Here is a 15,534-nt window from a genome sequence, read left to right as displayed (position 1 = left end):
GGCGAGCGGGGCGGAGAAGCAGCTCCTGGCCGCGCAGATACCTGCCACCGCCATGGCGCCCGGCTCCCCCCCCGCCAACTGCACTTCCCGGCGGGCAGCGGGGCAGCGCGAGGAAGGCGCATGCGCACGCTGCGCGGGGAGGAAGCGGGGGTGCTGAGGGGCTTCTCCGCCTGAGGCGGCCGGTCTCCGGTCTCCGCCCCCGCGCTGGGCTCCGGCCCCCCCGGGCGCCCACCCGCTCCGAGCCCGCTGCCGCAGGTGAGCCCTGCTCTGACAGGCACCCCGCCTTCCCCTGCCCCGCCCCGCCGCGGCCTGGCGGCCTTCCTCTCCCCTGCCCTCCCTCCGGCCGAGCCCCCCGTGCCTCCCCCGGTCGGCGCCGCCCCGCGGAGCGCCTCGGTGTGTCCCCGGGGTGGGGGGCTGTTGGCTGGGACCGTGGCGCTCTCTGCAGAGAGGAAAGCCGGGGCTTCTATACCTGCCTGATGGCCGGCTGGCGAGCAGCTGTAACGCTGCGCTTAACCGGATTTTTAAAAGTTTTTTCACGTACCGAAAGCCGAGGGAATCGTCTGGAACCGGCTCGAGCGGCTGCCGGGGCGGCGGGGCGTCCCCCCCCCAGCCCAGCCCGTCCCGTCCCGTCCCGTCCGTTTGCAGTGGTGCTGCCTGCTCGCTAGTGAAGCACGCGCGGATCGTATAACCATTGGGTTATTTGGGTTTTTTTGTTCCTCGTATATTTTTCTCTCTCTAAGTGTCTGAGAAGGGACAATGGGAGTTCAAGGACTTTGGAAGCTGCTTGAATGCGCTGGGAGACCTATAAACCCAGAGACGCTAGAAGGAAAAATTCTTGCTGTTGGTATCCTTTAAAAGTAAAGATGAGGAACCAAATTTGTAAAGGAGATTATTTTAACTATTTCACTTATTTCTACATGATCTATTGTCTTTAGCTTTTTTAAAATTTTATTTTAAATCCTGATAATATTTTGATACATAGTTTTTATGCTTTACAATGTGTGGAATGCCAAGACTTTTTTAATAGGTTCCTTACACAAATGCTAGGCTATAGGATTTTGTGCTTCATAAATAAATGTGCTGCTTTCAGTAGGACTACAAGATTTAAAAGTTTTAAATACTTTTGCATCAACTTTCGCATCATACTTGGTTAAATGCTTGAAAGATGTGGAAAGAAGTTACCCTTCACGTATGTGTAAAAATAACTGGGGAGGTACTACTTGCTGCACTGTTGTTTCAACCCTGCTTTTTGCCCAGGGCAATAGGGGCAAGAATTTATTATTCTCCAAAGTTCACGAGTATTTGGATAACATTAGCTTTGATAAGCCAAGCCTGGAACAGTGGGCAAAAGCCACTTAGTCAAATATCTGCATTTTCTAGAAACTATTAATATGGTATATACATAAGATAGCATGTTTTTTCCTCTTAATGTTTCTTTAAGATATAAGTATTTGGTTGAACCAAGCAATAAAGGGAGCCAGAGATCGTGGTGGTAGTTCCATACAAAATGCTCACCTCCTCACTCTGTTTCATCGACTCTGCAAGTTACTCTTTTTCCGAATTCGGCCTGTCTTTGTTTTTGATGGAGAGGCACCTCTTCTGAAGAGACAAACCTTGGTAAGTACCTTTGCTGAGTCATTGCAATGCAAAGTAGGATATATGTCTTCTTATTCTGCTTGTGATCCTGAGCCATGAGGATGAAGAACTTGAAGTGCACTGCTGTGCGGGTGTTCTTTGCAATCAGTCCCAGCCTTGGTTAGCTGTTGGAGCATGCAGCAGCTCCCTTTTGATATATTCAGGTTTGATTTGCATAGAAACCAGATTGCAGAGAGGTAGATGATGGTGTAAACTTGAGTCTTGCTGCAGAACAGGCCTGAATACAATTGAACAAGCGTTTGTACCCAGAAGCTGAAAACTATTCCTGAGGAAACCGACATAGAGAGATTTAGAGGATCTGAAGACTGTGTCCCCATTGATGTAGGATGAGTCAGGAGTTGCTTATAGACTCAGCATACAGAATTATAGCAGTAATTCACTGGATATATATCGTCAGCATCCAGCAAAATCTCATTGGTGTTAATCTTATTTTCACAGGCTAAGCGAAGACAAAGGAAGGAAGTCGCCATCAGTGATTCCAGGAAAACTACAGAGAAACTCTTGAAAACATTTTTGAAGAGACAAGTTATCAAAACTGCGCTTACTGGCAAAAGGCAAGAATAAAAAATATTTTTCCCTTGTTTATAAGTGGCAGGTAAGTTTTTATGTAGCTATTAATTACTGTTGTGGGTTTTTTTTTTCCTTTTCTTTCCCTAAGCAATGAAGCTTTGCCCAGTATTACACAAGTTCGAAGAGAAGAAATTGATGATATGTATGTATTGCCTTCTTTAGAGCATGAAGAACAGAACAGGTAGGTAGAATTAAGAAAAATAGCTGAAATGGTTGTAATAAACTCAGATAAAAGTGTAAACCATATTTTTTGATGCTGCTGAAAGGCCTTTGACCCATGAGACTCCATAATATGTAAAGTATATTTCTTTAATTTATATTTCAGTTTCTTTTTGGAGAGTTTGGTTTATAGCTCTGGATGCAGAAGCCTTCTAGTTATTTATGGGAGAGTAACAGAAGAAACTTTCAGCCCGCAGTTTAAATTTCTATACTGGATTCATGTTTAAGGATGAAAGTGCTACCTCAATCTCTGTGGCCATATCTATATGACTACATGGAATTGATGGTTGAAGCTTGGGTAGCTGGTGTGTGGCAGCTTGATTACGGTTTGCATCGCCTCATTCAGTAGTGTAGACATGTTCAGCAGAATTAGGCTTTGTGTATGTACTTGTCAAACTTGTAGCATCTTAAGTAATACTAAGTGGGAATGTGGAGCTATCCATTAGATTACTCTTTGCACATCTTGTATATACTCTTTTGTACTTTAAATGCTGACCAAATAAGAATCAGGTAATTGTTTAAACAGTAAGAGTTGTCTCCGTCTGGTTTTAACTGAGGTAAGTCTGCCTCCTTGATTTCTGTTCAGATCTTTGTGACTTGTATATGTATTTATAGGTGTATTTGTATGTATATATGTGTGTACTTGAGGTTGTGTGTGAATTTTTGTACTTATCGGTGAAGGGATGACTAATGTCCTTTTGCTTAAAATAGGAACTTTATTTTCCTAGGTAAATATTTACATGGTTTTTTTTCTCTTTATGATTTTTAGCTCAGAGGAGGAAGATGAAAAAGAATGGGAAGTGAGAATGACCCAAAAACAGATGTTGCAGGTAAGTGCATCCTAATTGCCCTGTTACTGTGAACAGTCCTCTCATTCAGGTGCTATGCTTAAAATACAAACAAAAAAAGTGTTTGGAAGTATAGGTCTTACTGTAGCATGACTTATCAAGCAAACAAGTTAATTTTAAGTACTCTGTGAATTACTACTAGTGAGGAAATACAAATATAATTTTCTCCACTAGCATACAGCAGAATAGGAATTTCTTACGGTATCTTTTTTTTTTCTTTTGAATACTTTCTCTGGACATGTGGAAAATAAATTGTTTTTTGTAGTGATATAAGTGAAATGTATGCGTTTTTGCACATGTGTACACATATAAGACAGCATATTTTACAAAATTCCCATGTTTCTCCAAATATGAATTGACATTGAAGCACTTCACTCCTTGAGTTTTCACTGATAAATTCCGTATTCCCTTCTGATGTCCTGATCTCATGGGAAGAAGAGAAAAGAAATAGAGAACCTAAGAAGAAGGCATAAGTAATAATAAAATTATCTCTCTTTTCATCAACGTTTAAAAAAAAAAAAAAAAGAAAAACAAAAAGAAAAAGCTCTTGGAAATACTGTTTATCTTTGAAGTAGTTTGCATTTAGAAGGAGAACCTCTTTGGAAGGATAAAATCAGACTAGCTGAGGCTATAGGACCTGATTCTGTGATTTATAGTAAATATCATTTTGTAAAAAGAATAAACCCAAGTTTCTCTGTATAGTGTACATCACTAATTATGTACTTTATTAGGTAGTAGTTACCTTTTTTTTTTCTTAACTTTTTTCTTCACAGTATAGGAAGTAGCAACAAAGGTTTTGCACAGGTGTTTTTTGTTGTTTGGAGTGATGCTCTAAATATTTTATTGTTCTTTCTGTGCTGTAATATTAAATACATGTTTACGTTGTTTTCCATTTTTATAGGAAGAGTTATGTGAAAATCCTCATTCTGTAGATATTGAATCAGAAGATTTCCACAAGCTGCCTCCAGAAATAAAACATGAAATCTTGACTGATATGAAAGAATTTACAAAACGAAAAAGAACATTATTTGAAGCAATGCCAGAGGTAATCTTTATTTTAATTTTCAAGCCATCAGAGTGGAGCTATTGCCATTAATGCAGATGAAGACTACATAAGAGTATCACAACTGGAAAGCTTTGCCCCCAGGCCTATTTAATAAGAGATGTTACGTTGAGGGGGAAAAAACCCAATGAGATAATAACTCTTAACAGAGCCTTCCCATGTGTCTATTCAGAGCCCTACCTCTTGATTTCCACTAGAACTGGCAGAGCTAATTCAGTTTGGCAAGAATGGAAAAAATCATGCTGTGTCTCGTGCCTCATCAGCATTGCACCCAAGATTTCGATTGCAAGACATACTGCTGGTGTGGATGCACCAGGCAGAACGAATGCAGCTTGGATTGCAAACCCTCAGGTTGCTTGGGGAGCTGGCAGCTGGGAAAAGGCTGTGGTAGCTTAGGCAGACGTTACTGAAGCCATTAGGAGACAGTCTGTAGTGCCATTTCTACAACAGCTTTTCAAAGCACAGTTACATTTTTAAAGTACAATGTATGTCAGATCAAATGATAGCTTGTGGCCAAGTGTAAGCTAAAAACCATCATTTTAGAACAGAATTCATATGTGGATGGTTTTAATTGCAGTGTTTTTGAGATGCAGACCAGCTCTGTTAGCCAGCGAAGTTTTGTGGGTCACATCACTGAGTTCTCGTTGTGTTTAGCCAGCGTTCAGAACTACTTAATGGTACCTTTTAGAATTGTTGTGTGTTACTGGGCTGGTGTTGCTGTTGCTTGGGAGTGCAGCAGTCAGTAAAATGTTACCTGCTTAAAGGAAACTCTTAAAAGGCTCTCCAAAGAGTGGTAAATGAACTTACTTTAAAGGTGCAGCTGGTGCCATTTCGTTTAAATTGACTTGGGGTTTGTTTTGTGGTTTGTTTTGTTTTTGTTTTTTTTTTTTTTTTTTTAAGGGGTCTGATGACTTTTCCCAGTACCAGCTGAGGGGTTTGCTTAAGAAAAGCAACCTCAATCGGTGCATAGAAAATGTACAAAAAGAATTGAATCAACAGCACTCGGGTGAAATCCAAACGCAATATGAAAATGAAGGTGGTTTTGTGAAAGAAGTGGAATCTAGGAAGGTAGTCTCTGAAGATACTTCTCACTATATCCTAATAAAGGGTATGTCAGGTCTTAATTTTGTAAAACCTCGTTTGGTGTGTGCAGTCTGCAGCTGTCAGTTTTCAGAAAAACCTGAATATCGCTTAGAGGTGCATGTAGCCAATATTTGTGTGAAATGTTCATTACTGTTAGACATAATTAACTGTGATCTATAAACATGTAGAAAAATGATTTATTTATTTAATGATGTTCATTATGTAAAATGGAATGTTAATATAAAGATGTCTTTTTACCAAAAAACCCCACCAATCAACGAAAAACTTTCTTTCAGGTATTCAAGCAAAAGAAGCTACAAGTAGAGACGTGGAAACTATTGCAGGACCCTCATCAAAAATGCTTGAGTTTACTAAATTGAATAAAAGCAATGAATCTCCTGTTAATACAAAACCAGTTGCATCTAAGTTGCAGACAGAGAAAGATAACAATGTGGCAATGGCACCACCCTCTCCTCGGACTTTGCTTGCTATCCAGGCAGCTATGGTAGAAAGCAGCTCGGAAGAAGAACTGGGTGAAGAAGATACAGGACGATTGAACGTGAAGCAGTCTGTAACAGAGGAAGGCGGTGTGTCTCCAAGAACACTGCAGGCAATTCAGCAGGCTCTGAGTGGTGATGATATAAAGGAGGATGTTGTTACTGTTAGAACTGATGACGTGCTACCAGAAAGATCAGAAGTGAAGGATTTACTGCTTAGTAGCTCAGATGAGGAGGATCAGATTCCTGAAGTTAAGGAGGGAAATAAAATACCTACATCTACAATTCATTCATCAAACCAAGTGATTATGCAAGACTCTGAATTTGAACAAAAGAGTCAGGAGTTGGAAACAAATCATATTGCATCCAAGGACACCAATATATCCAGAGCTGAAAATTATTCTTGTATTGACAGTACTAGAAAAGGCGAAGATGTAGACAAACAAGAAAATGGTTCCAAAATAGACTTAAATTCTGTGGGAGATAAGGATATAAACTTGTGTACGAAGAAGCCAAGCTGTTCTCCTGTACAGACTAGTGTAAGGGCTTTGATTCACGCTGAAACAATAGACCTTTCTAAAAATGAGGAAAACTTGAAAATTTCTGAAAATACAGGGGAAATAATTTCACAAACAGAAGAGAATGTATCTGAGGTACAAAAGGACATTAGATTTTTTCCAGAAGCAAAAGGTCCTGAGGAGGAAAGAGAAGGGTTATCTCAGTCTGAAGACAGTGATTCTGATGGTATGTGCTTTTTAATTGTGTAAAAATAGAAGAAAATGGGACCTTACTGTATTTGTAGTAAGTTGAAGTTAACCTTTTCTGCTAGTAAGAAATGCTTTAAAATACATCTATTCCTACGTATGTAAGAGAGAGTAAGAAAATCTGAGCTGTGTTTTTCCCTTTGGTGTTGTGTTTTATCATTGAAACCTGAGTGTAGAACACAGAGAATCAGGAAAGCATGCTGGTTTGTACATTGAACTTAACTGGTGTATTAATGGTGAACCACTTGGTTTCTGTAATTTCACAATCTTTATATCTATTTGCTGCATATAGAAAAAAAAGTAATCACTGCCCAAGTTAAAAACATGTACAAATACTTCTTTTTAAACAAGCAGCAGGAAGTTGAAATCTTCATTTGCCTTTGATAGGAAGCTTTATTGAAGTGGATACTGAAATCAATAATGAGGCTGAGTTTGCTACTAAATATGATGATAAACTGGATGATGAAGCAGCACTTCCAAAACTGGAGACAGACAAACATGATATTGTCACACAGGACTTGCTGAAGGAGTCTGATGAAGTGCAGCTGCCAAATGATCAGAATGTTGCAAGAGAAGATGATGGTAAAGATGCAGTGGATGAGTGGCAAGATATCAGTTTGGTAACTCCTTGTTATTTGTTTTGAGCTAGTAATGAAGTGCTCTGCCCCCAGGTAGTTTTTAAGGAAAACTATTGGACAGATGCTTACTGTTTCATTGCTTTCTCATGTATGTATCTAATTCTATGGGAGTTGATTTTTCTTTAAAGTTGGTAGTTAACCATAATCTTTCTGAAATCAGAGGGAAACTTTAAGGTTTTAGCACTCTGATGAATAGGTCTATCTTTGGTCTTATAATTTACTGCATTAGAGAAGCTATGATGACTTCCATGTGTGAATTAATAGAACACATAATACTAGAATAATTATCATTGAAGACTTAGTGCTTTACTTAACTAAGTGTACCTGAATTGTTGAAATAATGAAAATCTTGGTTTATTTTTCAGGAGGAGCTAGAGGAATTAGAAAATGACCTTTCTGCTGAGCAGAGCATGCTTCAGGCTCAAAAACAGCAGCAGGAACGTGTTGCTGCTTCTGTAACAGGACAGATGTTCTTGGAAAGTCAGGTAGTATTTGTTGAATCATTTTGATTTGATATAGCATGATGTGGTCCACCTCTCCACCCAGTCAAACATTTTCTCAAAAGCTGTTAGTAATTTTGCTTAATTATAGGTCACCTTTTTTCTTCTTAGGGCCTTGTTTTCTTCAGTCTGCTTGATTTAAAATATTCAAAGTATTGAGATAGTCTTGAATTCCAACTTTAAAAATAACTGTTATAGCATTATAAAGTAATAAAAAAAATGTAAATAAATCAACAGTTTTTAAGCACCAACTTTTTAAAGTTGGACCAGTTTGATCTTTGCCTGCTGCTGTGCAAGGTGCAAATTGGGCAAAAAAAATTAGGAAGTTAGATTCAGGAGTATGAAATTGATGTAATCTGGGTGTTGGGTAAATTGTGATTTCCCTTAGGGATTAAAAGATAAAAGCTTACAAGAAATCCACGTGGCAACTCAGGTTTATACCCGATAACTACTGAACTAACTGATTTTAAAGAATCTCACCAGTAATACCTGCATAAGCCTGTAAATGCTGTTTCAGTATTAGTGTTTAAAGGTTAATGCAGTCTAATGCAAGGACTACTTGCAATACAATGTGGTGAGGTTAACATATGCATAATACAGTAGAAAAGTGATAGTATCTATGATGTAATAAAGTTATTCTAACAAATTAATTCTGAGAAACATATAAATGCTTTTATTTTCTTTGCATAAAAGTCTTTTAATTTTGTCTTAAAATGATTGAAGTTTTTGTTTTCTTTGTTAAGTATTTGCTCATACTTGTTTCTTCAGATGATTTTTTCCTTTAAAGGTCAGTTGATTGTGCTTCTGTAATATTGTGTATCATATAATGGTAGATGCACCATTATAGTTGTAAGTCTTTTGTCCTTGTGCTTTTGCTCTTTATCACAGTAAAAGTTTTGAGACTGACTTTGTCAGGGCAGAAAAGCCAGCTGCAGTGAGGGGGGGAAGAAAAAAGTGTGTGTATGCGCAGATATATGTATACATATCAAATATATATTTAATAAACTTTACACCTCAGCTTTTGCAGTGATTATTACATCCAACTTGGGAGCAGGAGAGTAAATGGAAAGCATAGTTTCTGGACATGATGTAATCCAGAATTGTGTAACTAACACAAGCCTGTAAACCTAGTGTGTGTGTGGGATATTTAACTGAGGGTAAATAATGTATTCCATGAAAGCAAATTGTGTAAAAGGCATCAAAATACGTGGATATCAAAACACCATCCAAAGGATGATTAGTCTGCCCACTGTTTCCTGCTTGATATTAATGTTTCTCATATACTGTCATATTATTTTCTGAGCTAAGGTGTAATAACTGATTTTATTTTCTTTAATTTTTAAAATTTATTTAACCTACATCTTTCTTTCATGGAGCCCACATAATTGTAATGCATGGACTTTTCTCCATGTTATGTAAAGCACAATACTTAGTATGCTTGTGTAATTAAGATAGCAGATTCTCAAATTGCGTGGTAATAATGTGATCAAGTAGTGCTTGACTTACGTGGCACTATCTGCCTGAGATGAGTAAGTGGGATTTCCCCCTTGACTTAACTGTGCCTGGCACTCTAGTGGAAACCAAGATTTGCTATGAAATTAAATACCTCACAAGTGTGAATCTAGCAGTTCTGAGTCAAGCAGAAGTATAATAAAGTTCATTCTTCAGAAGAAATACTAATGGTTTTCTCTCCATCCTACAGGAGCTTCTCCGTCTGTTTGGCATTCCATATATTGAAGCTCCGATGGAGGCAGAGGCACAGTGTGCTATACTGGACCTCACTGATCAGACTTCTGGGACAATCACTGACGATAGTGATGTTTGGTTATTTGGTGCACGACACGTTTATAAGAATTTCTTTAGTCAAAACAAATATGTGGAATATTATCAGTATGTTGATGTTCAAAACCAGCTAGGTAAGGCTGAGGTATTGATTTATTAAATACAGTCTTTAATAAGACAGCACTACCATGTATCTTTTTGAAGTTGTATTTTCTACAGAATTTTGTTTGTCTGTTATTACAATGCCTGCTCTTTGGAGAGTCCCTGAAGACATTCAGTTGGGTTACTGGTTTTACTGCCAGGTGACCTCCCTGAATTTGCAGACACTCTACACACAGAGTTACTGTGATGATCATTGAGGCTGGAGGTGTGAACTGTGGTATCAGTTTCTGGGTAAATGTCAGCATAACTTTTCTGACATGGTAGTAAAATTATATTCTGATGTCATCAGATTTATAGTCTTCTGGAAATGGAATTTAATTTTGGACATACTGACACATAATGTATTAGAAGAGGATCTGACATATGTATATGCCCTGTAAAAGGTTTTTCATTTAGTTAATACTGACAGCTTTTTTTTCTTTCAGATTGGTCTTGTACCAGTCTAATGAAATTGTTGCTAATTATGTTGAACTACTGAACTTTGGTGTCATGTAGTGTATTACAGAAAACATGAGCCAATTTTAACTTTTTCTTATGACTTATTTAAGCAAGACTTTTAAAATCAGTCTTGACGTTTTCAAAGTTGAGAGAGGCTATAGACTTTGAAATAATATTTTAATGTCTTCAGCATGTAAAATTTCACAACATTTTTATGTGATGAAAAATATGTCTTTGGTTTCTTCTGTCAGCAAATTGAATGAAATATTTTTCCCCCTACTTACACCTACTTAGGTGCTACTGTAGCTTCCTTGGAAAGGACTGCTGTAAAAGCACATGTGTGATTTTTAGCAGTTGTTAATGTAATAAGCCAGAGCTTTTATTTATTGAGGAAAAATAGACACCATCAGTCTTCATGTAACATTCCTCTGCAGTCTTCTACTTCTACGCCTTTTCCATGTGTTGCGCAATTCTTGTTTCTTGACAGTCGATGGATGTCCTGACCAGCATGCTGATAGTCTTGTTTTGTGTGCTTAGAGACACATCCCTCCTTTTCTCCACTGATTTTTTTTTTTGATTTTTTTTTTTTTAAATCTTGAAGCTTGTCACTGAAAATCAATCTGGTTGCCTCATATCTTAGAGCAAACCAAGTAGAAGTAGTCAACTGAGTTCTTCCTTCTTTCTGGCTGTTTCATGGGCTCTTTTTTTCTACTTAGTAACTCTGCTAGTACAGAGCAAAAGGCTTCCAGTTTGGGAACACTTTAAAGAAACAGAGGCATTGATATTCTGGACTAGAATTCAAATGGAATGTTTTTATTTCTGATTCGAGGGCTGTTAAATTCAGGTCAGCATTAGATAAGAACAAGACAGTAACTGGGGAAATGTATGTAAAATAATACCTCTCAGCTCTTAGAAGATCAGAATTTCATAATGGTATTTACACTGTAACATTTTAATTTTGGCAAGATGTATTTGCCACGTTAGGGCAACTACTGGTGCTTGAGCTAGCAGCATCATATTGACACTGCTCCAAAATATAATTTAGCAAATTCTGATATTGAATTAAATGTAATCTTACAGAGTTAATGCCTTTGTGTTCCCTTTGGGTTTTTTTGTCTTTCAGATAATGTATTATTTTTTAATTTGTATGAGAACAGATGCTGAATCCACTGGGTTTATTTGGTTTATGCACTTTCTTTTACAGGGTTGGATCGAAGCAAGCTAATTAATTTGGCATACTTGCTTGGAAGTGACTACACAGAGGGCATCCCAAATGTTGGCTTTGTAACAGCGATGGAGATTTTAAATGAATTTCCTGGGCATGGCTTGGAACCTCTCTTAAAATTCGCGTATGCTTTGTCGTATTTTGGGGTTTTTATCTCTCTGTAATATGAATATTAGTGAATATACTTTTCTGCTGTTAAGCATACAACAAAACATATGATCATCATTGACCATCATCAAGGAGACTAAGTTAACTGTAAAATATGTGGCTCCGTTATCTCACTGTTTGAAATGGCAGGTAAATAAGGTGACATGTTGATACATCAATTACAGTGAGACTAATGAAGACAATAGAACAGCTGTAGAACTGTGCGACTGCCTCTGAGTTCATTGCAGAGCTGGATCCCTAGTGGAGTGGAGGTTGTTTCTCCCTGAGTTTGTGAGGAGGTGCTGTAGCTTACTCATAGAGAAAAAGAGACTTGATGACTTGATGAGTGAGGAATGGATGACCTGGAGAGATACAGACAGGTAGGCTGTGGGGAACAACAAGATTTGAAGAGGGTCGAGCCAGTTGTATCAGTAATGGCGAGGATGGTTTGTTTTGCTTGGTTTTTTTTAACCAAAAAAACTCCAAAAATGATCATTATTTGTGGAACATCCTTCCCAAGTGAGGCTGAATTTAGGGACATCTGGCAGCTTATGGGGAGTGCAGGTGATGTTTGCTACTGTGGCTGTGGTTACTGTATATGTTTTTTGTCTTTTCTATATTCAGATTGTATGTCCCATTGGCCATTTTTATTTGGATATTTCCTACCTCATCTCATGTAGTAACTAAAGTAGGGAGACTCATTAAGGCTATTGAAATTAGCATGGTGGCTCTTGATATTCCAAATTATATTTTATGGTGGCAAATGAATACTTTCCCCTTTTTCAGTGAGTGGTGGAATGAGGCTCAGAAGAATAAGAAATTGAGACCTAATCCACATGATACCAAGGTGAAGAAGAAGCTGCGGGAGCTGCAGCTTTCTTCAGGTTTCCCAAATCCAGCAGTGGCAGAAGCATACCTGAAGCCTGTGGTGGATGAGACAAGGGGTTCGTTTACCTGGGGGAAGCCTGACGTAGAGCTGATCAGAGAATATCCTTTTACTGTGTGTCAGGACTTGTTAGATAAAGTACTTGAATTCAAGTTCATAAAGTTTGTAAATGAATTAGTAATGGTGTGTCAAATTCTTAACATCCCATTGGTGTGAGGTGCCCCCCGCCCCATCTGCGTGTGCCATCCTACAATGATAGCAGCTCTGGAATGGAAGGGAATGCAGCTGTGCATGTGTGGCATTCAGGGCTGCTCTGCCCTCCTGGGAGAGCGGGCTGCTTCACTTTGCATGCAAAGAGAGTCTCGTAGCTGGACTGACTGGTTTGCTCCGATGTTTCTGTGACTCTGCTGTGCGTATTTCTAGACTGAGAGCTGGATTGTTTGCACACTCCTGATGTATGTTTCCCAAATAAGTTTCAAAACCTAGTCAGAAATGGTGATTCAGTCTGTGCTTTATTCCTATTCACCACATTTCTTGCAATAATGTCTATTTCTTGCATCCATTACAGCTTGAGCTGCGGTGATTTGTTAAAAAGTAGATGGCAATGCTTGCAGAGCTAATAGTGTTTTAAACATTAAATTAAACTTCCAGTGTGTGTAATTGTAAAAATAAGGTTTACTTACAGGTATTTTGTCTTATGGGAGTACCATGTAGCCAAAATGAGTTCAGTCTTCACTGAGACATGCTTTTGGAAATGTTGATATTAGAGAAAAAGTTCTATAACAGAGAGAGATGTTACAGCATGATTAAGATATGTAGCGTAATGCTGGAACCATCCACATAAGTCAGCTGTAATAACTTAGAGTATTTTCTCTGGTTTTGTAGAAAAAGCTTTGAAGTTGAGTAACTTTCCTCCAGACATTGTTTATTTGAGGAATTTTCATTTTATCTGTTTACAAAATACTAGTAGTAGCCATTTTGTAAAGTTTCTTAACTTTCTGCACATTCTGTCAGGATCACTTTGGCTGGACTAGGACAAAGATAGATGAAATCCTTTTGCCTGTGATGAAACAGCTGAACTTGCAGCAGGTAAAGTATAAAATTATGTGCAGTTTAAGGGTAACTGGAAAATTGTATGAGAAACATTTTAAAATGAGCAGCAAGGTTTTAATCTAAAATAAATTTCTCAGAAACTGGGATTTGGCTGTTTTTTTAATCATATATATATATTTTTAAAAGTCATTAAACTTCTCTAGACTTCATTTCCTTATGATTTGGGTGTGCTGTGAGGCACTCTACATAATTTCAATTGTTGGTTTCAAATTTTGTTATCTATCAAGCACCTATCTCAAGTGCAGGTTGCTCTTTGTTCTGGATGTGGCTGAAACGACAGGTACCTCAAGCATCTTTAGTACTTTTGAAAAAAGAGCATGCTGTCTCTAAAAATTATTTATAAATATGCCCCTGAGATTTTGATGAAGTGAGTCTGACCATTTGGTACCATCCATATCCTTTGAAGAGGAGTGCAGACTGAACTGTTGAGCAAATGCTCATTAATAATATTACTCTAATTTCCAAATAAATGTTCTATTGACTTTAATAAAACTTAGAAGTGAATGGTGGTGCATGCTGTGATACTGTGAAAGTCAGTGGTAAAACTGATCACCTAAGGTCAGATTCTTTTTTCCTTTTGCCATAAGCAAGATAGAAATGTAGTCTAAACCAGCGTTCTAGGTTCTCTCTATCACTCAAAGGAGCAAAAGGTACCAAAACCCATAGTTAAATCCATATACTTTCAGGTTGGCTGTGGAAGTGTGTGTATCTCTTAAACAATTTTAGGGACAATATAGAGGACTAGCTTAGTTTGTACAGCAAGCCTAGCTGTGTTTGAGTAACACAGACCCGTTGTGTGTGACTGCTTCTAGTTCTACTCTTGAATCTTTATGCTGTGGTATGTTGAACTTGAGTCAAATGACCATGTTATGTTGCAGTAGCATATGCAAATATAAAGTGCACTTAACATTTGTTTAGTAAACATGTTGTTTAACATGTTTAAGGATGTGTTTGTAAGGATGTACTTAAGAGCACTACAGAGATTCTCTGCGTTAGGGTTGAAAATAGCAACATATGTCTAATAATTGGCCGCACAACATTTATAAAATTTCACTGGAGTTTGCTTATTTAGTTTCTGTAAAGGTTCATGTTGCATAACTTATAATAAAGTATAGGTATTACTATAATGCATCGTATTGTTCACATCTATTTGCATGCATATTAATTTCATTATTCCTTTACCCTGCTTTAATTTGGGGTGCTTTACAGTATAGCTGAAATAATAGCTGAATTCCTATCACAAAAAAAAATCTAAAGGTGTTTCTCTGTTTTATTTTTGATAGACTCAGCTTCGAATTGATTCATTCTTCAGACTAGCACAGCATGAAAAACTAGCTATTAAAAGTCAGAGACTGCGCAGAGCTGTGACTTGTCTGAAGAGAAAGGAAAAAGAAGAAGCTGATGAAATTCAGGAGGCTACTGCTATTATGGAGATTGAACTTAAACAACATGAGGAAAGGAAAGGGGAAGGTACTGCAGGCTGTGCAAACCGTCAGGCTGTGGCAACAGAAATCCAAAGTGGAAAGAGAAGAAAACATTCAGATTCCAGAAAAGAACATTTATATGGAGGTGGTTTTATTGGGAATTTGCATCTTTCAGAAACTTCTAGTGACTCCTCAGTAGAGGAATCAGAAAGCAGAGATTTAGGCAAGAGCAAAAGGAGGAAAAACATCTCTGCAGTGGAGACAGCAGACCATAAAGAGAAAAAAGGGTGCAGTAGCTCAAGTGGTGAGGATGAAGAACTGGGAAACATAGTCATGGTGACTGCCAAACCTGTGTTTGAGGGCAGAAAAAAGAAATTGCAGAGTAAGAGAGGAATAAAAAAGAAAAAGTCGTAAACAAAAGAAGTCTTAAAGAGAGACTCTGTATGTGTGGTTTTATGACTTAAGCTTTGTAAATATTCTAATGAATTTTTGACTAAAATAAATTCTATCTATTTGTCA

General features: G+C 38.0%; 1 protein-coding gene and 1 long non-coding RNA gene across 4 annotated transcripts in view; one reads left to right on the top strand and one right to left on the bottom strand.

Moving 5' to 3' along the window:
- Nucleotides 1-626, bottom strand: part of LOC142599557 (uncharacterized) — a 1,921-nt gene extending 1,295 nt beyond the window's left edge. The window contains exon 1 of the long non-coding RNA XR_012833128.1: nt 538-626. This is a non-coding gene — a long non-coding RNA (uncharacterized LOC142599557). The remainder of the gene's footprint in view (nt 1-537) is intronic.
- On the top strand, nt 93-15,534 carry ERCC5 (ERCC excision repair 5, endonuclease). 3 transcript variants are annotated; one of them, XM_075740565.1, is made up of 16 exons: nt 93-255; nt 741-844; nt 1,442-1,617; nt 2,095-2,210; nt 2,315-2,407; nt 3,215-3,275; nt 4,195-4,338; nt 5,257-5,464; nt 5,736-6,680; nt 7,088-7,320; nt 7,704-7,823; nt 9,541-9,754; nt 11,425-11,569; nt 12,379-12,579; nt 13,483-13,567; nt 14,875-15,534. In XM_075740565.1, exons 2-16 carry the CDS (start codon nt 757-759, stop codon nt 15,427-15,429), a joined length of 3,384 nt encoding a protein of 1,127 aa, XP_075596680.1. In that variant the 5' UTR covers nt 93-255; nt 741-756; the 3' UTR covers nt 15,430-15,534. The 3 variants fall into 3 exon arrangements, with proteins under 3 accessions (XP_075596680.1, XP_075596687.1, XP_075596694.1); XM_075740572.1 differs by having other exon boundaries at nt 110-255; nt 741-840; XM_075740579.1 differs by lacking the exons at nt 93-255; nt 741-844; nt 1,442-1,617; ... (1 more) ...; nt 2,315-2,407; nt 3,215-3,275 and adding an exon at nt 3,831-3,948 and having other exon boundaries at nt 12,379-12,581; nt 13,485-13,567.

This window comes from Balearica regulorum, chromosome 1, assembly GCF_011004875.1.
Source record: "Balearica regulorum gibbericeps isolate bBalReg1 chromosome 1, bBalReg1.pri, whole genome shotgun sequence".
In the NCBI taxonomy this organism is placed as follows: domain Eukaryota; kingdom Metazoa; phylum Chordata; class Aves; order Gruiformes; family Gruidae; genus Balearica; species Balearica regulorum.
The sequence above is the reverse complement of the archived record's forward strand: the minus strand, read 5'-3'. Positions and strand labels throughout refer to the sequence as shown.

What these genes read in the sequence shown, in the direction of transcription:
- ERCC5 (XM_075740565.1), top strand. Translation starts at nt 757, where the DNA reads ATGGGAGTTCAAGGACTTTGGAAGCTGCTTGAATGCGCTGGGAGACCT. An exon ending in TTCTGAAGAGACAAACCTTG is followed by an intron (nt 1,618 to 2,094) that starts GTAAGTACCTTT and finishes TTATTTTCACAG; the next exon opens with GCTAAGCGAAGACAAAGGAA. An exon ending in AACAGCTGAACTTGCAGCAG is followed by an intron (nt 13,568 to 14,874) that starts GTAAAGTATAAA and finishes TATTTTTGATAG; the next exon opens with ACTCAGCTTCGAATTGATTC.